The 23,070-nt window shown below is 42.5% G+C and overlaps 1 protein-coding gene across 5 annotated transcripts in view; it reads left to right on the forward strand.

Annotated features, from left to right (window-relative positions):
• Window positions 1-7,012: 7,012 nt before the first annotated feature.
• The window catches only part of CAMSAP1 (calmodulin regulated spectrin associated protein 1), a 28,689-nt gene continuing 12,631 nt past the window's right edge, over window positions 7,013-23,070 (forward strand). Inside the window, exons 1-7 of one of the 5 annotated variants that reach the window (XM_056351570.1) lie at window positions 7,013-7,149; window positions 7,989-8,151; window positions 17,729-17,991; window positions 18,184-18,345; window positions 19,222-19,302; window positions 20,276-20,308; window positions 22,365-22,424. In XM_056351570.1, coding sequence (XP_056207545.1) covers window positions 7,989-8,151; window positions 17,729-17,991; window positions 18,184-18,345; window positions 19,222-19,302; window positions 20,276-20,308; window positions 22,365-22,424 — 762 coding nt within the window. In that variant the 5' untranslated portion in view covers window positions 7,013-7,149. Of the gene's footprint in view, window positions 7,150-7,375; window positions 7,465-7,988; window positions 8,152-17,728; window positions 17,992-18,183; window positions 18,346-19,221; window positions 19,303-20,275; window positions 20,309-22,364; window positions 22,425-23,070 lie in introns of those variants that run through there. The other 4 variants (XM_056351567.1, XM_056351569.1, XM_056351568.1 and 1 more) reach the window with 4 other exon arrangements.

Raw genomic sequence — 23,070 nt, forward strand, 5'->3', positions numbered from 1 at the left:
GCACACCTGGGGAGTGTGGGGACCAGGCTGGCCCTTGCCCTCTCCCCTGCTTGCTCCTGCCAGCTGGAGGCATCTGCTTGGAGGTCCATCAGCCAGAGCTTGCTGCTGGTGGCTCAGAAGTGCTTGATTTTCCTGTTCCTGCCTGTTTCACAGTCAAGTTTTTGCTGTAAATAGGACCTGGACAAGCAGGATTGAGATGTTTCAATTACTCTGACTAATTTGTACATTGACATATTTCTCTGGCTACAGATTTAAGAGCGTTCAAGCTGGCAGGGAGCCAAGGGAGTGAGGAAGGCAGTGGTTGTTTTGCACCTCTCTAGAGGCAGGGCAAGAGGGGACGGGGCTGCCAGGTAAAGGGCTCAGCTGCAGCACAGAGCTGGCAGCGAGGTGAACCAGGAGCTGCATCCCACCAGAACAGCAGGAGCTAAAAATACTGAATGAGAATGAGTTGAAATGTAGTGGGAAGCTACTGCCCACCCCATGCCAGACCCCGCTGTGGTGGAATTAGAGGAGCTTTAGTTTGCTTTTGAGGGAGTTTCTGCTCTCTAGAAGCTCTCTGAGCTGAAGCCTTGCACATCAAAATCACCTGGAGCAAGTTGCAGTGCTGTTCACTCAGCCCAGGGCTGCCTGGTTTGTATTGATGGAGGAAGACTTAAACCCCAGAAACGACAGCTCTTTCCTCAAAATACCCCCTGTATCTCGAAATCATAATGCAAACCTGCCACAGCAAAAGGGAAACGCCTGGGTCAGGAGGCAAGGATGTCCCCCTGTGTCTGGAAGAGGTGATTTTCCAGGAGCCGGCAGGCAGCTTTTGCCTTTGTTCATCCCCTGGGGGACCTGGAACAAGGCGGCCCCGGTTTTGTTCCCACGCAAGCACCTCCCTCCGTGCAACAAATGTAAAATGTTCTGGTGAAATAACAATGTTGTAACACATTTTTGGAAAGGGTTGGCTAGAGTCTGCTGCAAATTCCCAAAGGTAACACTTCATGTTGGTTCAGGACATTGCTTTTGAGCGTAACCACGCACCGGCTCATGGGGAGAGAGGAGGGTCGTGTGCCATTTTGCTGGAAGTCAGGTTATCGGCGTGCCAGGGCTTTGTACTGCTCTGGCCACAAACCCAACAGCATTTATTGGGCTGCAGATGCTGAGTACGTTCAGCCTTGCTCTTGGCTATTGTACCTTGCAAAGTGCAGCCGGGAGCGGCAGGCAGATGTTGCATTTTGGAATTCAGTTAGATAATTTTTTTTCTTATTCATTTCTTCTGTCTTTCAATTATTCATTGCTTTCCAATAATGTTTAAGTAGTGGTGAAAAAGTTGGAGATAAGTCATTCACTCTTTGCGTAGTTATACATTTGTGGCAAATACAGTTTTACTTTCCAAAGTGTCTGTAGGAAAAAAGTGCGTTTTAGAAAGAAATCATCTCAGTAAAGCAAATTAACAGTTCCCATTGAGATTGATTTCTGCCTGAACACCACCCAAATATGACTGCAAAAAAGCATTTAATGAATATAAAGATACACAGAAATATCGAAAAATCTCATTTGCTCATTAATTAGATCATGACAACACTACAAAGCCTTTCAGCACTCACCCAGCTAGTCCCTAGGGTCTCCCTGGCTGGGGTTGCTCAAGGAAGGACAAGGCATAGGGAAGGTACACCCAGACCAAACCTCTTGGTGTGCAAGTCTCTCTGGAAAACTTGGCGGGCTGTAAACGTTATTGACCCATCACCCTCCTAAACACAGTCCAGGGACTTTAAAACTAAATAATCTCACAGATGAAAATATCTTACATGCTAAACCCCCTCCTATTATTAATGCAGGCACTTAAAACCCACCACCAGCGCCTCCAGAGCTGTAATCGCTGCAGATAACCACAAACCTGGTGAGAAAGCATCCCAGGAGCCAGGCAGGCAGGGCAAGCTGTCACCCCTCTCCTGCCAGCTCTTCCCCCTGGCAACCACACAGCCATTAATGAATGTTTGTACAGCACTTTGAAGGTAAGTGCTGAAGAGATGTATTATTTTAAATGCCATGGGGATTGCCTTCACACGGTGGGCGCCAGCCGGGGAGAAGCCCCTCTGTGCAAGGTGCAGAGCTGCCACCAGCTCGCGTGCCTCCTGGAGCAGGGTGGGCCCCGGGTCTGGAGGGGCAGGGGTATCCCTGGAGCAGCCCTCTGGGCTGCCAGGGAAAGTTCAGGCAAGGCCCAAACGGCAGGCAGAGGTGTGAAGTGGTGCTTCCCCTGGCATCGTGTGATATACATCAAATGTTTTAAGCAAGGGGAAAAGAAATAAATCTGAATAACTTGTTGTGCTCATCAGCATAATAGCTGAATTGCATGCATATTACCCTTAAAATAATACGACTGCATGAATTAAATAGTCCTACTATCTGTACTTAATTTGCATTCTTTATTTACATGGAAAATATTGCTTGTTGCATGCGGTTCCTCGATGCATAAGGCCATGCCACTGTATTTACAGAACTGGATATAAGTAATTACTGGCAACAGCATTATGCCTTCAACACCATTCCCGTGGTGTTGGGAATCGTGCTGAAGTGACTGTTCTATTACTAAGAATAATTCTGCTCCTTCTTCCTTAAGGCTGGCTGCACGATGAACTGCCTTAGGAAACTATTTTGTACAAGGGAGAAAAAAAACACCACATTTTGAGCTGTCAGGGCAGCAACTGAACGAGGAGTCTGCCAGCCTCCCCTTCACCCTGGCATTACAGTACCCTGGCTGCGTTCATCCAGGTGACACTTTAGATGTCTTTTTGACCCCGTCTCTTTTTCTTTAGTGAATTTCTAGTAAGACATAACTTTTTTTGAGCTTTGTAGTATGTGCTGGGGGTTACTAAAACCTACCAGCACAGAGATGTCTCTGCCTCGCGGAGAGCCTGCAGCGGTGGTACCAGCGTTCACCCCATGCAGTGACCTCTAGAAGCTCCCGGGCTCTGAGTTGATCCCAGCTGGGGATATTAAGTGCTCAGCACTGGGGCAGATGAGGCCTTGTAGAACTAAGCACAGGGAAGCAGATACAGCCGTGTTCAAAATTAGTTGAGAGCTGAAAATAGAGCTGTAAGGAGAGGGCTGCAGGCAGCCTGAGCTGCAAGAGTGCACGAGCTTCTCCGCACTGTTCTGCCAGGGGCGTCCTCAGCACTTTTAACCATCAAGGAAATTCTGCAAGGATAAAAGGAAAAAAATCCTGTTCATTCATATGACTGTCTGCTCCTGAAAGCACAGGCAGGAGCTGTTGAGCAAGACCAAAGGCAAAGAACCTCTCCCCAGGTAGAGCCACCCGCCGGTACTCGCTGCTGAAGGGCAGTGGAACGGCGAGCATCCCCTGCAGTACCGAGGGGCAGCGCTGGCAGCCCCAAGGAGGGGGGTTATAAACTCGGAGGGACGAGGAGCGCAGAATGCACCAGGCCAGAGCGGTTCCTTCTCGTTTGCTCCATCAGCAAACCTGCCTGCAGTGTTGGGGCCGGGGGTCCGGCCGGCCTCGCCTGGCCGCGGGCAGCGTTCGAGGAGCCGGGGGAGGGAAAGGCGCTTCCTCCTGCGAGTGACTGCTCTTTGCCTGGCAAGAGAGAAAGGAGGTGAAAGATGGGAAATCACCACTTTGGAAAGTGCAGCGAGTTCTAATGGAGGAAAGTAAATGAAGCAGAAATCAGGCGGCCCAGCGCGCCATAATTCCCAAGTCGTAGCCCCCCTCGCCCCCGCCCCCGTCCTGCTTTTTTTGCTGATTTTAGCACTAAGAGCATTATGTGATGGGTAGAGACATCGCATGGAGACCTCCCTCTCCATAAATAGCTACAGGGAGACAGTGAAGCATGGGCTTCATGCAGTCTCCAGCAGATACGCTTTTTCCTTTGTCTGAAGGTGCTTTTTGTCGTGCTGAGGGAGCATCCCAATTCCCTGATGGCTTTTCCGACTGGAATGTGCCACTGACGGGTCAGCTCTCGCTTCCTCTGCATACCCGGGAAGTATCTCCACCCTGTATGATCCCAGCGCACATCACATTTGTATCGCTACAGACTATGCATCTTTTTACAGGTATTCTTACTCCACATGCAGCCTCCCATGTTGATAAATGAAATGTGGTGGAAGAAACTGAAATTCCAGGCGTTCTTCCAGGATGGCAGAAAACAAGCACGTGGGTTTAGCTTTGTTAGATGTCATAGGTGTCGTGTTTGAATGTGGTAATTTCTCAAAGGTATTGCCTCCTAGTAATTAATCTCAGAGTTCTGCTGGAAGACAGGTTGCGCAGTATTTGTCAGTTCACATGTACACCCACTTTGGTTAAGGAATCCAGGAGACTAATAGGAAAATTATTTCATATAGAAAAGCAATGTATTAACATTTTTCAGTAGAAAAGCCTTGAAGTGCATTTAGTAGTGGAGTGCAGGAAAGAAATAAGTGCTATGCAAATTAAAGATGAATTTGCTGCTACTGAATATGGAAGTCATTTATTTTCTCATGGAAAAAGCAAACACGTTTAGCAATCCACTGATGACCTTCCCATTTTAAAAGCAGGCTTTTTATCTCCAGGACAATTTTGAGGATGCTGGTGTGGGATGGTGCTGAGTTCTTGACAAATCACTTCATCACCACCTACAAATTTTCCTGAAACATTAATTCCAGCTTCCACTTAAGGACATGCAAATGCCCTAAGTCACAGAGTTTCAGGGTATTTCCATTGCGGAAGAAGCAGCAGCACATTTCACATCAGACTGGAAGACAGCAATACATAAATGGAGGCTAGTGCAGTGAAAGGGGTAGGACGGGAGGTAATTCTCAGGTCAGGATCCTAAGTGCAGCAGAAGCCTGTAAAAGGAGAGCACTCTCCTCACCACTACTCCTCTGCGTATGTTTTTGCTCCACAATGTTCACTTTCTTGAGCTAAACTTTCCCACTTTTTAATGCTGAGAGTTTCAGGGATCCAGGTAATACTGGTTCAGTTTTGCGGGGCTATTCTGCCACCCTCTTAAAACACATTTTGTTCCTAAGTGTTTCTGATAAGTTTAACAGCTGGATGCATTCTTTACCTCTAGAAAAAATACGTCAGAGGAAGAAGCGGGTAAGTTTTCTCCTGGCTGCACCTTCACCCTCACATACAGGTCACCTGCTCTAAGAGTCCAAGGGACATTCTGTTTCTGCAGTCTTTAATGCTCGATCCACCACGTAAATGAAAACATTCTTCTTGAATTTAAGGGGATTTGGATTTGGCCTTAATGCTTAATCTAAAAACAAGAGCAGCTTGTTATAACGATAACGTCACAAAACAAAGGTTGGTAAAAACTGTATTGAGAACCAAGCTCTTCGAATGGAGATTATAAAACAACTAGAACGTTGTTTGCAAAGGACATGTACTTTAATTGCGTACATTCCTGCAATATGGAAGAGTGATAGAGGCTGGAATAACCTTTGAACGCCAGACTGTATTTCCTGATGACATGAAGCAGAATGCTCTCCGCTTGCACTTTGGAAAGACACAGGGAAATAAGTGTTGCATCTTAAGACAGACCCAAATTAATCTTTAATGATGTTGAAACATTTATATAATCCACCAGTTACATGCAGCAAAAAAATAATTTATGAGAATCATAACAAAATTAGCTAGAATAAGGTCAGTCTGCTATTGCTGTTGTGCAGCTAAACTTATAATCACATTTTCAGTAGATGGATATTAAGATAATTCATCCATCCTGCAGAGGCATTAAAAGCTCGAACCCCTCCTCATCTAATCATGCAGCTTCACTTTTCAGATGAGCCCTGAAACTCACTTGTCAAGTGAGTTAATCTGCAGGATCTAGTTTTGATCACAAGGCCAGAAACGTCAGACATTTCTCCCTGTTGTCTATGGCTCATGACCTAAACCAGGGGAAGAAATTCTGTTTGCTAAGAAACACACAAGATGTGCAAGCCAGGCTTCTGCCTGAAAACCATCTTTGACGTCGTTTGATCGTGAACAGACACTAACGCACCTGGTCTTGAGGGAGATTCTTTGTAATAAGTCGAAGGAAAGTACCGCTGATTGTCAGCCCATGTTTTGCTGCGTGTGGCTGGCAGCAGAGAGAGATCTCAACCCTTTGTGCGATGAAGCAAACACCTGATTTTACTACAGCGGCGTTCGCAGTGCCCTAAAGGTTTCCATGGCTAGCCATTTTCGTCAGGAGGCAAAGGCCCCTGGGGAATCGTGCACCCTGCACTCGGTGGGAGCCCAGGTGTAGGTGACAACAGTGGTGACAGGGCCGGATAGGGCACACCAGGGCGAGGAAGCGAACAAGCGGCTGGCGGTGGCGCAGCCCAGCCAGGTGGCTGGTCCCCGCGAAGCCCCCGGTCCCCTGACCCCGTGCAGTCCCCAGCCTGCGGGCCACCGGGCCCGGGGCCCACCCGGCGGCGCCTCAGCAACACGGAGCTGCTCAGGCCGCTCGCTCCCGGCGTTCTCGCCGCCGTTCACCAGCAGGGCTCCCGCACGGCGGGCCCCGCGCCGCAGCCCGGGGTCACCACCCGGCCTCCCTCCCCCCCTCACAGCGGGGAGGCGCTGCGGCCTCAGCAGGCCGGGCCCGCCGCGACCCTCGGGTGTGAGGGCTCCCCCGGCACCCCGCAGCCCCGGGGGCCGGCCCAGGGCCCGCGCCGCCGCGGAAGGGCCCGCCGGGGCCCTGGGGGAGGCCGAGCAGCGCGGCCCCTCTTCGCCGTCCCCGCGGCAACGGTTGCCTAGCGAGGGCGGCGGACGGCCGGGCCCCGCGCCTGCGCACTGCGGCGGCCCCGGCCCCGGCGGCGCGCGCGGGAGCAAGCCCCGCCCCCCTTCCCGCCGAGCGCGCGCCGCCCCGGCCGGCCGGCAGAGGAGGAGGACGGGGAGGGGGGGGGGGGGAGAGGGCGCGCGCGCGCGCGGGGCGGGCGCATGCGCGTGCGCGCGGTCCCGAGCGCTGATAGCCCCGGCCCGACGGCGGCGGCGGCGGCTTTCTCCGTCCCTCCCGGCCGCCCCCCCCCCCCGCACCGGCCCCTGCCCGCCGGGCCTCCTTCTCGCCTCTCGGCGCGCCGCCGGGGCCACGGGCGTCGCGGCGGTGCTTCCCCCTTCCCGCCCACCCCCCCCCCCACCCCCCCTCCATCCCCGCCCCGGGGATGAGGCAGCGGTAGCGCGGCAAGGTGAGGCGGCGGGGCCTGTAGGCCGCGGCGGGCGGGCGTGAGGGGGCGGCGGGGGCGCGGCGGGCTGCCGTGTGCCGAGCAGCCTCCCGGCGCCGGGTGGGCTGCGCTCCTCTCCCTCCTCCTCCTCCTCCTCCCTCTCCTCCTCCTCCCGGGTGGGGGCGGGGATGCGGGCAGGGCCGCGGCGGGGTGGGGGCGCCGCGTCCCCCCTGCCCTGCTCGGCGCGGCGCGGCCTCCCGGCGGGGCGGCACGGGGATGGGGGTGCGGGCCAGGACCCTCTGCTGCTTCTCCCGGGCCAGGCGGGGGAAGGAGCCGCAGGTGCTGCCCCAGGCCTGGCCCCGCGGGGCGGGGGCGGGCGGGGGCCGCGGTACCTGCCCGCATTGTTCGGCTGCCAGGCGGCCGGGGGGGCCGGCGGTACGGGGGCTGCGGAGGGCGTGCGGAGGGGCCCAGCCCGCCTTTCTTCCCGCGGTCGGGCAGGTGCTGGGGCCGCTCCTTTCTTCTCCCGCCAGCTCCAGCCCGTAGCCCTGGCCAGGGGCTCCCTGCCAGCGGATCTGCCGCCCTCCTGGAAAAGGGATGCTCTTGGAAAAGGATGCTCCTGGGAAAGGGATGCTCGCTCGGGGCTCGGATGGCCCTTGATTTCCGAGTGGATTTGCAATGGCTAAAGAAGCCTTGCCGATGGCAATCCTGAAGGATGGTGGGCCTGGGGGGTTCAGCCCCACCGTGTTGTGCCCGCCGTGATGCACGCTGGCCAGCCATTCAGCCAACTCCTCCAGTGCACTGTTGAAAAGGCGGTGGGAGTGATTGCGTGTGTAAAAGTCCGCTGTCTTTTGTTTTTCTTTTAGATGGTGGATGTTGATATTTGTGCGGGTGGAGACAGTACCAGAAGAAAAATGGATGCCCTGACAGATAGCGCGGTTGAGATTGTCCCTTTGGAGCTCTATGATTCAGCCCGAGCCAAAATAGCTGCTAATCTACAATGGATCTGTGCTAAAGCCTACGGAATAGGTAAGATCACTTTTAGCAGGAAGCCCTCCTTGGTTTTTTGTTCTTGCTTTTTCTGCCTTCCCCTGCCATTCCAGCAGTAATTAAATTGAGCTTAAATCACCTTTGTTTTAAATATCAATAATATGGCAGTATGTTCTCTTGTAATATTATATGTTTCCTGGTGCCTTTGACAGGAGTAATGGAACTGTAGGAGATGCCCTGAATCAGCAAACATAAAGGTGAACGCTCACAGATTGCACTTGTGAAGAATGCATACCTAAAAATGTATAAATTCTCATTTTAGTTAAGTAGGCTTTCTTCCACAGAACTGTATGTGAACTTGCAGGCCTCGAGCAGGACAAGCTTTTATGTCCACTTGGGACTCTAATTTTTTTTGTCAGGTTGTGGTTTTGGTTTCAAAATGATCTAAAAAGCAGTTATTTTATGATCAACATTCCTTTATGTAAAAGAAAGGCTGAATGAGCAGGTACATTTTGTGTCCTGTGACATTAAACAGCAAGTTGTAGGTGACGGAGGAGTTCTTTGCCTTATGTTGCCATTAACCATTACAGACAAACATGGGAAAATAAAGATTCTTGCAGTATCATTTGTATGGTATTTTCCTCACATCTATTGGCATTTGTTTTTTCATTTTGAACTATATCTATCCGTGTGTTCTAAATTATTGTTACTGGATACGTCTTAAGTCTAAATAGCTTAATTATGAAGAAATATGATGGAATACTTGCGTTTTTTTGCTTATCCAGAACAAAACATATAATAAAAACATGTAAGAATCTTGTTTTGGAAAATGAGGTAGCCCTGTTAATCTAAGTCTTAATTTGCCAAACTCATAATATGCTTAATGGATTAACACTAGCTTACTTGGTGACAAGGCTGAAGAAAAGCAGTCCATTCCTGCAGTTAAATATTAATCCTTTTGGAATATTTTTAAAAATTATTCTTCTTTTTTAGTATTTCCAACTCTGTCAGTGTGCTCGTCATCTTAACGATTGCAGGGAAAATGGAAAATCATGGGTTTATAATCAATATTAGCAAAGATATTTCATTACAAGAGACAAAAAAAACCCCATTTATCAGATGATGGTTTAAAAATATGGGAATTTGGGGAGAGTGTTAGTGAAACATTGGTAACTTAAAAGAACTGAAAAGGCATTTCCTCATGTAAATATTTTTTAGTTGCTGGAATTGTTTGTAGCGTTCCTGAAGACTTTTCAGTGATCAGAGATAAACTGGATATTCCAGACATGGAAATGCACTATTTATATTATGGCTTTGTTTCAGAAGAAACCTAATCCTAAATTAGAATTGGCTGGCATGGATCCTGTGCTGCAGAGGAAGCTTTATGGCCTTGTGTTTCTTGGTAGTGTCTTTTGGGGCTCCAAAACTCAGGGTTATGTCTGTATGTCTTGGACCAGTTAACTTTTGGTTAACAGTAAGTCTGTCTATGCACTTGACGATGCAGACTTATATTGAAAGTATTTGGGTTTTCTTTGACTACAAAGAAATACAACTTCCATAATGACAATGATGTGATCTCTAGCGTAGAGAAGGCTGTAGCAGCATTTGCCAGTTTTTCTGCTTGCATTTAGGCTTGTTCAGATTACATTGTAATAGAAGCTAATTGCCATGAACAGCAGGAAAAAATATTTTTTGCTGGGGCTTTTGGTGTTGCGTTGCTGGTCAGCTCCAGTGAGTATGGGTTCTTTTGTGCGCGTATCTTTGCAGGACCATGGCCCATGGAAGTTCAGTTTGATTTTTGAAATGGCTTCTGCAAGGCGTTGTCTCGTACTAACCATTACTTCTGGAGTAGCATTGCAAAATACTTAGAAATTTATAAGCCTCTTTATTTTGTAGAGAGATGTTTTAAAAGGTTTCCTATGTGATTATAATTGTGAATAATATTTGAATGCAATACATTAATTTTTCTCTCTCGGGGTTATGTTTTTGGTTTAAGATACTGGATGTTGTTCAGTGAGTCTTGGGCGGCTACCACGTGATTGTGAATTCTATGTAAAATATCACTATGCAGATGGAAGTTTTAGGGGGGCTTTTTCATTATTTTATGCTTAGTTCTGTTCAACTTGGTGGAAAAAAAATACTTTTCCGGTTATAATATTAAAACACACTTAATGTTCTGAAGTAATTCTTATCTGATAGGGTTTCCATAATTGCCTTTGAATGGCTAAGTGAAGAGTGGTTTTCTGAAATGTTAATTTGGAATTGATGGATGTGGTTTGACATAATTTTGTGCCTTAATCTTTCAAATGATGGTGCATATCCTGGATTTCATTTTTATCTGAGTAAGGCTAAGTTCATAGTGAAGTGTGAGAATGGTCAAGAGCAGGAATTTGATTCTAGTGTAGGCTGTTACTGCAGGTCATTCATCACTGCAGGTTTTACCTGAAACTGTATTTTCTATTTAGTGTTAAAGGATATTTTAATTCTCAACGTATAAGTTGGCGTCTAAATAGGAAAGTTCTTTATTCTGTTCCTTTTTTTTCTCAAGGGCAAATTACTGAGAGCGCTCATGACAAGTAATTTGAAGTCGTAGTTTGGGCTTTGTTTCATTTGATGATGCATTCCTCCTTTTTTCTCTTCTGGCCATGAAAAGAGAATTTTGAGTGCCGAACAACTGGGCACAGCTACCTCCTCTCTTCAACACAAGTGCTGCTAGTGAGACAAGGCCTTTTCTTGCAAGGGAATTGGGCTGAAAGATTTGTTCCGGTTTGTTCCTGTCTGTCTGTGGTGGATGCTTGGTTGTCAGAGATGGACTCTGGAGGGAGGTCTTACAATTGTCAGAATAGAGGGGAAGGGTGCTGTGAAGGAAGGTGTTTCCCTATTCAGTGTCATCAATCTCCCCAGATAAATCTGGGAGTACTGACATGGATTGCTCTAAAAGTCTGTGTGCAAACATCTGGAAACTATGCACTTGAAAGATTATGAAGTTCATGTAGCTGAGACAGTAGTTTGAGGGAATGGGGTTTGATTAGAACAGAATTATCAGCAAACCTTTATTTAGAATCAAACATGCACTTTAGGAATTCTAGTAGCAGTGTGAAAATACAATTCATAACATGTAAGTGGCCGAGCAGCAAGGGTGCCGCAGAGTTTCACAGGAGGCAAGTGTGGGAGGTTTAGAGAGGCTTTGCAAGCCATCCACAGGAGACATCGCTTTCACAGTCAGTGCAATGAACCAGATAGCCCAGCGGTAACAGGGCCACATGCTGCACAAAGCTGAGCAGAGGGAAGCGGACCTGGTCCTTCAGTGCCACTGTCCCCTCCGGCACTGAGCAGTGGCAGCAGTCAGAATGAACACCTAGTATGTTTTTGTTTGGTACAACTTGGGAAAGTAGGCAATGACAACAAAAATTTTTGATTTCTCAGCAGATTTAGTTAGTATAGTGTTAATTTGTGTGTAGAAATTGTTTTCTGTCATCACTGTTACAATGTTAAAATTTAGATAGGGAAGGGGTATATGGAAGTTTCTTTGTGTTGCAGCTTGCTGTGGGCTTTCCATAACAAATGTTGTTGCGTCTTTAAAAGTGTTTAAAATTTGGATTTTTCCAAAATGAACTTGGTCAGTTTTACTTACTTACTAGGGCTAGGAGCTTTACATAGTTTCCAGAATCTCTGCTAACATTTGCCTTAGACATTTGGCAAGAAAGTCAAGGACTAATGTTAATGCATTGTAGGGGAAATGCTAGTGTGGCTTTTTTTGGTCTTTGAAGTATTTGCTGCTTACCTGTTAAATAATTTTTACAGTACGGTAATGGCTACCCACAGTTACTAGCTGGTAGAGGCAGTGTGAGCATGCTTCCAGGGCTAAATCTCCTAAATACCTGCGTTCCCTGCTTCTGTTCCTTGTCAGCTTTCTTCTCAGGCCCATAGTAAAAATATTCTTAAGAAAGCTGTTGTGTTTTGCAGATCTTCAATCATTAAACATCTGTTTCTTTTATAATGCCTGTTTCATAAACACTTACTTGTGTGAAGTTTACAGGGGTGAAGAATTCCATAATTATTATTTTCTCTCCTCCATTCAGGTTTGTGGCTTTGTGCTTGATGAAAAGATATGATAATGAGAGCGCGGTCACTCTCACCAGCTGTATACAAAGTCTTTAGCATGTTTTTTTCCTGCCTGTTGTATGTAAATTTCATTGTGTAATATTATAGATCACTTACGGACTTTATAATACAGTTCTGTAATGAGAGGCAACAAAGAATGTTTTTATTATAACACAGATTGGCTTAGTTGCTGAGAACATGCAGTTTCTGCTCATGGTCTGCAGCATAGAACACTTCCATACAGCACTAAATAATTCCGTGAACAGATACAGATACTAATGAAATCCTGCTCAGAATTTGAGTAACCTTCGTTCTGTTTACCATGATGCTTTGGCTCTCTTTCCATGTGAAACCAGTTCTTCGTGCTTCTGGAGGTAAAAAAAAAATCTGGGGTGTATCCACTTCTGCAGTTCAAGGGATAAGTCAAATTTTGTTCAGATTGCTGTATTTTGCTTTATCACATCATTATCAGGTAGTCCTCCTTGAACAGATGTTTGTAGGTGAGATGACAAAGAAATGATCCCTACCCTAAAGTGATGAGTGTGATAGTAATTGTGTCTCTGATGGTTGCTACAAGTGAAGTTACTTCTGTAATCCTGTACGCTATGGTGTACACAATGATCTATGCTTGGAACTCTCAGGTTTTTTGAGAGATTAGACCATTGATGTGACTGAACAGACCTAAAGAATTGCTTCATGAGAAACTATGACCGTTTATTTTTGAGCCCTTCATCTCATAAAAATAGCTGGTAAGAGGTATCTCTCCAGTGGGGCAAGAATGCTTGAGTCTATGCTGCTGAAACGTGGAACAAAATAAATTATTACTTTGGTTTTGTAACCTTGGCAAACAGCAAAAATGAGCATTTTTAGTAATAAGCTGACTACATGCAACGAAGTAACATGGTATAAAATTTATGTGTGAAAGAGATCTGGTCAACTGTGATAGTGAGTGTAGCCATGGTAAATTCTTCGACAATTCTGAACAGAGAACTTAGGACAAATTGATTTAATGATGTATGCCTTCACAGATCTGATTTATCAAGTTATGTGCCATTGTTTTTAAGTTCCTATAAAACCACTGGTAGGTTTTTAAGCTGTGTCTTTTGAGCACCTGTTTGTCTAAAACTGGCAACTTTAAAGCTTGCATTGAAGTTGATGCTAACATTTTCCTGGGTCAACAACTTGGAAAGCACATTAGGGAAAACAGAAGGTGTTTGCAAGCTTCTTGATAGCATGCAACAGTAACATAAAAGTGGCTTACTTTTAGAACGAAGATGGTATTGGGAGATGTTTTTATAAGCAAAAAAAAAAGACAGTTTAATTGCTTTTGGTTTGCTTTGGTACGATTTGTTAAACTGTGCGAGTAAGCATGTTTGTAGCTATAGCTTACAAGTTAATTGCTCAGAAGATAATTATTCATGTTGATTTTTCAAAATTCCCAAGCATAAATATGTAAAAGTACAAGTTTTAATGAAGAGAATTTTTCTAACATGTAAGTTTAGTTTTAGGTCATGAAAGTAAGGTGTTGAAAAAGGTACTTATAGAAACTGGGACTTGGAAAGACTGGGACATTTTCTTCTTTTGACACATTCTGTAGTGAGGCAAGCAAAAAGTGTATGACATTTGGAGTTTGCCTGATCCATGAAAACCAGGGAGAAAAGCTATCCGTAATAGGGGTGGTTAGTTGTGTATCCATAGTGTTATTTAAATTAGCATTAGGTTGACTCTGATGGTGTATAATTGTCCCAAAACTAGCAGTGTATTTCTGAGATTTTTGGCAATGTGGGAATTTTGACTTTTTTTAAGGGGGTTTTGGAGAATGAGCAGACCTGGCTGCTGCAGGTATTCTGTGTGGTTTTATACTGCAGATAAGAATAATTAGCAGAGATATGAAAGATAAGATAGGTCTTTTATGTCGCACTTTCAGATGCGGATTTAAAGTATTGAAGATACCTCACAAACAGAGCACTTCTTTTGTCTGTGGCTACCTAGGAAGGCTGTTACCCTGCTTGAGATAATCGCATTGTGTACAGGACATCTACAACTCATGATATTTGGAAGTTTCTCAGCTCAGTTCTATACATACTTACAGCATCCTTTTTGCATTACATTTTTTCCTGCCACTTTCTCATTTATTTGTGCCCGATTATGTTCAGCATGAAATACATTTGAATTAAATAGTAAAGTTAATATTACCACTCTTGAGCTTTGACATGGTTCTTATATCTTTAAAATTTCTGTGGGCCTTTAGTCAGGACATCAAATTAGTTCCTTTGTCACAGATGGGCAAATTTACCCAGCAGAAGTGTTGTATACAGTAATGTAGGAAATAAAACTGAGCAAGTGTTCACAGTGAAATAAGTTGCAATGGAATAATGTTTCTGAATAACTTTTTATGATAGCATTCACATTATTAATCCTGGCACTAGAAGTTATCCCTGCCCACAGCCGTCTTTAATCCTGGTCAATCCAAATCCATTCAGTCCTTAGGCAGTTGTATGGAGATCAGAAACATGATGTTAGAGGGTTCTTCAGCATATAAGAAAAAGATTTCAGATCTCTTGATGGGATGTTTAGACTAAAGAACAGTAGCCGAGATAAAAGGTGTGGTGTTTTTTTGTTTGTTTGATTTGGTTTGTTTCTTTTTTAAAATATATTGATTTCTGTGACATGGAACCTCATCACGAAGAACTAGATCCATTTATTGCTAGAAAAGGCTTTAAAAAAATCATTACAATGTTGCTAGTTTAAGTGAAAATTAATGTTGGAGGTCTTACAGCCCCGTCACACAGGAAGCTGAGCATCATGTTCCAATAGTCTCTTCAGTTTTAATAATGTGTGTAAAGATCCTAATCCAATAGGTTGTATCCCTTGTGGGTATGTTATGTTGAAGAGGAAGCTTTTTTGCTTTCTGTAGTTAGTCTATATAAACGTGTGGAAAAGGGACTGAGGAAAACCCAGAGAGCCGTTTGCTGATGCAGTGGGATGCAGGGGTAGCTGGACAGCTGAGGAGGAACTGCAAGGTTCTTTGTCCAGCATTACTCACAGCGCAGTTTCAGACAGTCACCTCGGTTACCCTGCTCTGTGGGGGTCTGCGGAGCTGGAGGAGGGCAGATGTTCGTACTTAAAACCCTTATCTAAGTACTTCAGGTTTCAGACATTTTGAATTCGCTTTCTTTTGTTTGTTTTAAAAAAGCCTTTAAAACTTGGAGTGGTGCTAATGCTTTTGCCAGAAATGTACTACTTCATGGATATTTTATGAGGTAGCATTCTATTATTTCCTTTCACAAATACTCTGATTGTTAAAAGGTGTAGCTGCTTGTAATGAAGCTGAAATGTTGAATTATATGAGCTGCTTTATGTTGGGATTTTTTTTTTTTTTGGATCTTTCCTCAGTCTTTACAAATGCAAGCTCTAGTTCTCTTCCTGGAAATGGCAGTGACCATTAAATAGAATTAGCTTTCAATTGCGTTTGATTTTAGATCAGGTTGTCTGATGTTAAGAAGATTAAAAATATTTGAATTTATTACCTATTTCACTAAAAATGGACACCCACATTAACAAGTGCTACTTATGTAGTGCCAGTGGGGTTTTAGTGTGTCTCTTCCAACCATCTTCAGTATATAGACTGTATATCACAGCATTCAATGTCATGTAAAGGAAAAATAACGATCTTGATTTTTTTAAAATTAAGAAAGCTTTCCATTTTGAAAAATAGGGGCAGTGTTGTATGACTAACTGGGTAGCTGTTAGAGCTGTTACAACAACACTGGTTTACTACGTATTTTTATTTAAGTGAGATGTACTTCTGGCTCATGTAATTGATAACATTCTGTCTGAGTTTCTCTTTATGAACATTAAGTGCTCTGCAGTATATACATACTGTGGCTTGTTTTGCAGTTCAAAGACATGCTATGGGTAGGAGTGGTTTTGAATGGGGAGATGTAATTATTCTGGAAATGAGCTGAATGAAAAGTAAATATGCTGCCAAATTAATTCTTTTAACTGTAGATGTATGTATTTAAAATGAACGGTGGAAGTGACTCTGGGGGAAGATCTTCAGAGTGACTGTGTGGCATAAGATAGAATTTAATGTTTGAAAATTATGAAATGTCAGGCTTCTATTAAGACAACACACTTGAGGCTAGATAATATTTTTCCTAGACTCATTATTACTTCTAGGCTGTTACAAAGATCAATAGCTTCTAGTCTGATTACCGAATATTTATTTTGGGATATATCTGTTTTGTCTCATTTTATGACTTTTCAATAATATCAAGAAACTGTTGTTTACAACAGCATTTCCTTTCACTTTGAACTGTTGTAATCAGTTGACATTTGCCTTGTGTTGTAGTGTTACAACCTTTAACAGTGGCAGTGGTTCAGCTAGCAACGTATGGTTTTGAAATGTCTTATTCTGAGCCCTCTAAACAAGTCTGTTAGTTGTTGTTAGTGCCTTTCTTTCCTGCCAGCTGTGAAACTGCACTGATTAGTAGCAAAAGTGTTTGAGGGTTGGGAATGGGTGTGCAAGGATGAAGTCTTCTGTGTTAATTTTAACTTGCATGTAAATTGCTACATTCAGGATCTGTGTTCAGCTTAAATCATAAGACAACTTGTGGAAATTCTGCCATTCCAAAAGAAGTTAATTTTAGACTTGGCTTAAAATTCACTTTGGATCCAAGTTCAAGTGGAGTGGTTTTGCTACATAGGCTTGAATTTTTATTTAAAGGCTGAAAAGCTGCAGTAGTTTGCTTCAGCACTCTTGTCATCAGAAAAAATACACAATCAGCTTGCTGGAGACTCAGTTGTTCTGCAGACGTTTTGTAAAATGCCTAAGGTTTTAGTCAGGTATTTCAGCCTTTCTATGAACTTTGGTAGTTTAGAACCAAGAAATCGGTGGCTTAGTTTTCTTTTCCAATTTGAGAATGTTTGGCTGACCCCTCTCGGGGACTGAGCACTGTGGTTATTCAATTGCTGTGCACAGATGTTTCGGGATATTGCTTGCAGTAGCTGTAAATTTTGCTTTGAAAATATGTAAACTTTGCCCATCTGATGCACAGAGCGTTTTAGCTTGTGATCTAAGTAAATGATTTATAATTCCAAACAAAATTAGAAGTATTAGTAATATGTACTAATCAGTAGAAGTGATAGTGTGTCATTCTGATTAAGCTGGGTCTTAGTCAAGGAAACAGCTAGAGATGTGTAGAGGACAGTGGGACTTTTGTCCACGTTGAAATGCTTTCTTGAAAGGGACTGTAATGTAGGGGTTTTACTGAGGTATGTATACGGCAAATTATATGTGCTTTACCTGAGCAAAATTTAAGCACAAAGACCTATTGAAAACAGTTTACAATATGAAATTGCAAACTATTACGTTCAGTATTTTTTGTGCTTGATTTTTTGTTTGTTCTTTTACATGCTGTCTTTGGATGGAGTTAACATTGTTTACTTTTGTTTAGATCACATGCTGCTTACTGGTGCTACTTGTTGAAACTTTTCTTCCTTGTTTCAGATAACGTCCCAGAGGAGTTAAAGGACCCGTTTTACATAGATCAATATGAGCAAGAACATATTAAACCCCCCGTCATCAAGCTGCTGTTATCCAGCGAGCTGTACTGCCGTGTCTGTAGCCTCATTCTGAAGGGGGATCAGGTGGCTGCTCTGCAGGGACACCAGTCGGTGATCCAGGCTCTGTCTCGAAAAGGGATTTACGTCATGGAGAGTGATGATACACCTGTGTCTGAATCTGATCTGGGCTGTGCACCAATCAAAATGGTTAGCTTAATTAAATCCACCTCATGATCTTCTTTTTATTTAACGCTATTTAAAATAGTTAATGGAATGAAGAGCTCCTAATTTCTAGGTCACTAATCTCAGGAATTTTTAAATTTTAAATACAATTAAAATATATAACATTTTTTCTTGAAGGATTTTATTTTTTAGTACTCATTGTTTTCTTCTTTATAGAGTTCTCATATGGCAATGATTGATGCTCTTATGATGGCCTATACTGTAGAAATGATCAGCATTGAAAAGGTGGTTGCCAGTGTCAAGCGTTTTTCTACGTTTAGTGCCTCAAAAGAACTGCCCTATGATTTGGAGGATGCAATGGTTTTCTGGATTAACAAGGTAAAATTTACTTTGAGAAAAGTGTGGCTGTTTCTTATTGTTACTTTTCAAGATTTTTAAGAAGTTCCTAATGAATGTCTGTATTCCATCTTTCTTACCTGTGCATGTCTTTCATCTTTTCCACCTCAGATGAAGAGAACTGCTTTAATTACTGTGTTACTTGTTACCTCAAGTCCAACAGTAGTGGGTGTAATATCCTTCTAATACAGATTATTATTAACAGTATTTGGTTCCATTACTGCTGTAGTGTGTTGTGATTTTGTCTTCTTGCTTGCCTTCCCAAAGTTTCCCTATGCATTAGGAAAAAGAATCAGGGAATCAAAGTAGCAGGGAAATGCAGTTTCTTTTTCTTAAAGATGCTGTAATAAAGCTGGTAAATTTTTCAAGGCGAATTTTAAATTAAGATAATTAAGAACTAAATTAGGAGAACTGTAGAAGTCGAGTTCTTTATTTTCAGACAAGCTGCTGTGAGGTGTGGCTTTTTTGTTTGCTGTTTTTTAAGGTAAAGCATGTTAAATAACAGGATGGGCTTAACATGTTAAATAACTGGATAGACATACTTGAGACTAGCTCGAATACACTTAACAAATACTGAAACTTTTCAAAGGCTAGAGGTTAAGTTACTGAAACACTTTCAAGTGACAGCAGAGTCACGTTCCAAAGAGAATGTCTCCTTTGCAAACCTGGGATTCCCTTGTGATTGTAGCTACTGCTAATGAAAAAGTTGGTCTTAAACTGTTGTAACATGATTCTATGAAGGTTTTATGTTTGTAGAATGGATTGACCACTAAGTAAGGGGAGGAAGAAGAAAACTTGACTTGGGGAAACATGTATTTGGATGTATTTGAATATCCTTTCTGTGCTGTGCCCTTTTAGGTGAACCTTAAAATGAGAGAGATAACGGAGAAAGAGATTAAATTAAAACAGCAGCTAATGGAAAGTCCAGGGCACCAAAAGGTAAAACAGATTTGTCTTCAGTTGTGATTTTTGTGTCTTGATGATTAATAGATTTAAATATAAATATCTCCAGTAATTTTTTTGTCAGAGAAATGTGAGGCATCCAGTGCTTGAAACTCTGAGATTTTGTGCATGTGATTTTTGTGTCTTATCAGTGCCCTTCCTTACTTTCAAGCCCACTGGTATCTTCTGACTTTAAGTTTCAGTTGGACTAAACCAACTTGTTTCAACTTAAAATAACTTGTATCAACTTTACATGAGTAAATATGACTCAGCTTTCACAGCACAAAATACATATTATATATTTTGAAAGCTCTTGGCGTATTCATTTTGCATGGGTTAATTGTCTGATGTAATTCAGAGGCTTATTCAAGTTACATCTAGTAAGCGTACTCTTGGCATTCAATTGTTATGTGTGTGTTTGTAGTTTTTTTTCCACTTTTTCCCCTTGAAATTATATCACAATGCACTAATATTGAAAAATATAGTACACTTTCATTTCTGGAGAATGTAAAGCAGATCTTTCTCAAATATAATGTATATTGGCTATCTGAGCTCCCAACTTCTGATGTAACGAAGCCTTAAGAAAAGCTGCTGTGTACTTTTCTCAAATTGGCATTGCTGTGCAAAAGAGATAAGTGACATGTGAACAAGGCACAACCGTTTAACTTTCATATTGGTGGCAAGACTTTTTATATGCTTTTTATGCAAAATAATATACTATCCATAATATTTTATGTAAAATAATAATTTGCAAGTTGATGAGTGGTCTTGAAGGATCCCTTTAACTATTTGACTCTCTATTGACTTCTGGGTCACATTTTAATATTTTAAAACCTAAATTTTTAAGATACAAGCCCTCTAAAATATGAAAGTGTTTATTGCTGAAGTGCATTTAATTATTACTGCTTTTAACTTGCATTGCTGATGTTCCTTTCCTATTCCTACATTCCGTTCCTTGCTTCCTGAGCAGTCTCCTTCCAAATGGTATTGGAAATTAGTACCTGTAAGTGAACTACTTTTCCACCAGTTGTCATCCACCACAGAATCATGGCTCTTTAAATTTCTTCAGAGTGTTTGCTTCCATTACAATGCTCCTTAGATGATCTTTGAAAAAAAACACCTGTGCAAGCTTTTGGGTCATCAGGCTTTGTTTCCATAACATGACTTTTGCATACTGTACAGCATATAGCATAAACACTTCACAGCATTTCAAAATTGTTTCCACAGTGCAGGAGTGAGGGATATGGAGTAGCAGCAAAAAACTAGAAAATTAACAACAGTTGAAATGGTTGCATTTACTATTTTTGTTGTAAGTAGGCAATTGATCACAGCACTAAGGTGATATAAAAGCTGGTCGGTTTAAACGGTTATTTAATCTTTGAATCCATAGGTAAGATAGTCACATGTTTGCAGTAGTTCATTAAATAATGCTCTTGCACTGTTTTTGCACCTGCTCTTGTGCAGGTTTGTAAATCTGTCAAAACCAGAACATCATTATTCATTGAGATGGGGTTAGAAGATTTGACAAACCAGTTTGGACCCGTTATGACAGCTGCTGGAATTGTATGCTAAATTAATGAGACTAAAGCTGGCATAATGGGAGGAAAGACAGTTTACATATAAGAACAAAATACTTTCTTTATGGTGGAGTGTGAGAATGGAATATCAGTTCCACACTCTATAAAAAAAAAAAAAATGAAATTGTACTTGTAGTATACAAGTCTGCTTTCTTTTGGCTGAGTTTCCTGGCTTTGTTTCAACTTGCAGAAATATTTCTTTGTTCCTTTGCTTTCCTTAGCCTTGATACCCTTTCTCCTGCACTTGCTGGATTTGGTGGTTTTCATTTTCTCTCTGTGAAGATGAGAGCTGTTATCTCAGTTGCAAATTCCAGAGAGCAGTGCAGTTGGAAAAGGCGGGAGCAAGGGGGTGGTCAGGTGTCCCCACAATCTCTGCCTTTCCACAGAGAGCTCAGTTGCACCCCTCTGCCTCCTTTATTTGTTTGAACCAAATGTGTGGACCGCAGTATAAACTTTATTTATGTGAAATAAAGGAAACTGAGTGGGGACCAGCAGGCTAATAAAACCTGTGAGAGCGCCCTGTGTTCCAGCCTCGTTTAATGACCTGTGCCAGTGTGTAGTGAAGTATTGACATAGTGCTTATCACTTGCGTTCTAGTGTGCTTAAACATCTCATCTGTATTTGAGGCATACATTTGATAGCCTTTCGAGGAAGTTGGGTAGGTTTACGTTTTGTTTAGAGACAACTGGGTGAGAGCAGAAGAAACTACAGGAAGGGAATTGACTTGCAGGATATTGTTGCACAAGTTGGTGGTAAAGGGAAGAGTAAAATACTCATTGCTAGTCTAGGACCACTTAAGTTGTACTGGTTTACTGACAGATTTTGAAGTCTGCATAGTAGTTGTCACGCTGTGTCACTTCTGTACTACTTGGGGTTTTGTGTGATTTGTTTGAGTTTTTTAAATGTGGAGTTATCTACTTCAGTAGCACCCATTTCTGCACTTTAATGCATACAAAAGTTGTTACTTGTATGCATGGGCAGAGGGGAACAAACCACAAAACTTGGGTTAAAATATAAGAAAGAATCCAGAATTTTCAGTATGAAAGACTTGAATGGGAAAGAGAATAATAGTTGAGCAAAAGAATAGGGATTAAATAAAAAAACCCTCTTTGATAAATTTGTGGTTTTTTTCACCAAAGCTAACATAAAAAAGTAATTCTCACAGATTTTAGTTCAGTATTGACTGTAGTCAGTTTAAATTCTGTTTAAGCCTATTGAAAATGGAATATTTGTATCTAGTTTAAATACAGGAGTAATTCAATTTAGAAAGAAATTTCTAAAGTTTGTCTTTAATATACTTAACTTGACTAAGTGGATAAATGATGAACCTTTTAAGCTAACCAGTTCACCTTGGTGTGCGTACTTATTCTATCAGACTTGATGACAACATTTCCAGTGCATAATGGATGTTGCTAATGCATTTGATTTGTTTCTTGTTTGAATAATCACCATCGTATATCTCACTATTTCTTTTTGTGTAAGCCTGATCTGATGCATGCCATATCGCACTGCATGCTGGAACCAGTGGAATATGCTCGTGTGGTACAGTATGATTCACATTCCATTACATATTTGTGGAGTGCTCCAGGCTGGGGAAAAAAATAATTTGCACCTGGTAAAAGGATAGGAAAAATAGCATTAGCATATAGAGATAGCTTTTAGAGTTACTTGCCTTTGCCTGGGAAACGTAACATAAGATATTTATATTTGTGCAAAATAAACAAACAAAACTGGTTCTTATTATATCTATATTATATATATATAAAATAAGTGATCTTCATTCCTTTGAACAGATTTTTTTCTCAGCCTGTGCCATCCTAAATAGACACATACGAGTATGTGTGTGTTTGTGTAGAATCTTCCCAGGTTTTCTTGGAAAGTATACGATACCGTTGGTAAAATCCAACTTTCCTCCGATGATTAAATACTTTCTCTGTATATCTGCATGTTAGGCCGGTATATCAGTCAAGATAGTTTGTTAAATGATAAGTGTTGTTGATGCACTGAAGTGTAAAAGGAATCTCTTTTTCAGTATTGAAAGGTATTTCTGCTAGGCTCTGTAGCGTCTTGTTCTTTCACTCGCCCAGTTGCTTTGCTGCTCAAGCTTAGATACAGCCTTCTAGTCTAGCTAGCATGTGGCTGCTTAGTAAATATCAGCACTAAAACTTCTCTTGCAAAAATTGCAAGA

Source organism: Falco biarmicus, chromosome 9 (genome assembly GCF_023638135.1).
Source record: "Falco biarmicus isolate bFalBia1 chromosome 9, bFalBia1.pri, whole genome shotgun sequence".
Classification (NCBI taxonomy): Eukaryota; Metazoa; Chordata; class Aves; order Falconiformes; family Falconidae; genus Falco; species Falco biarmicus.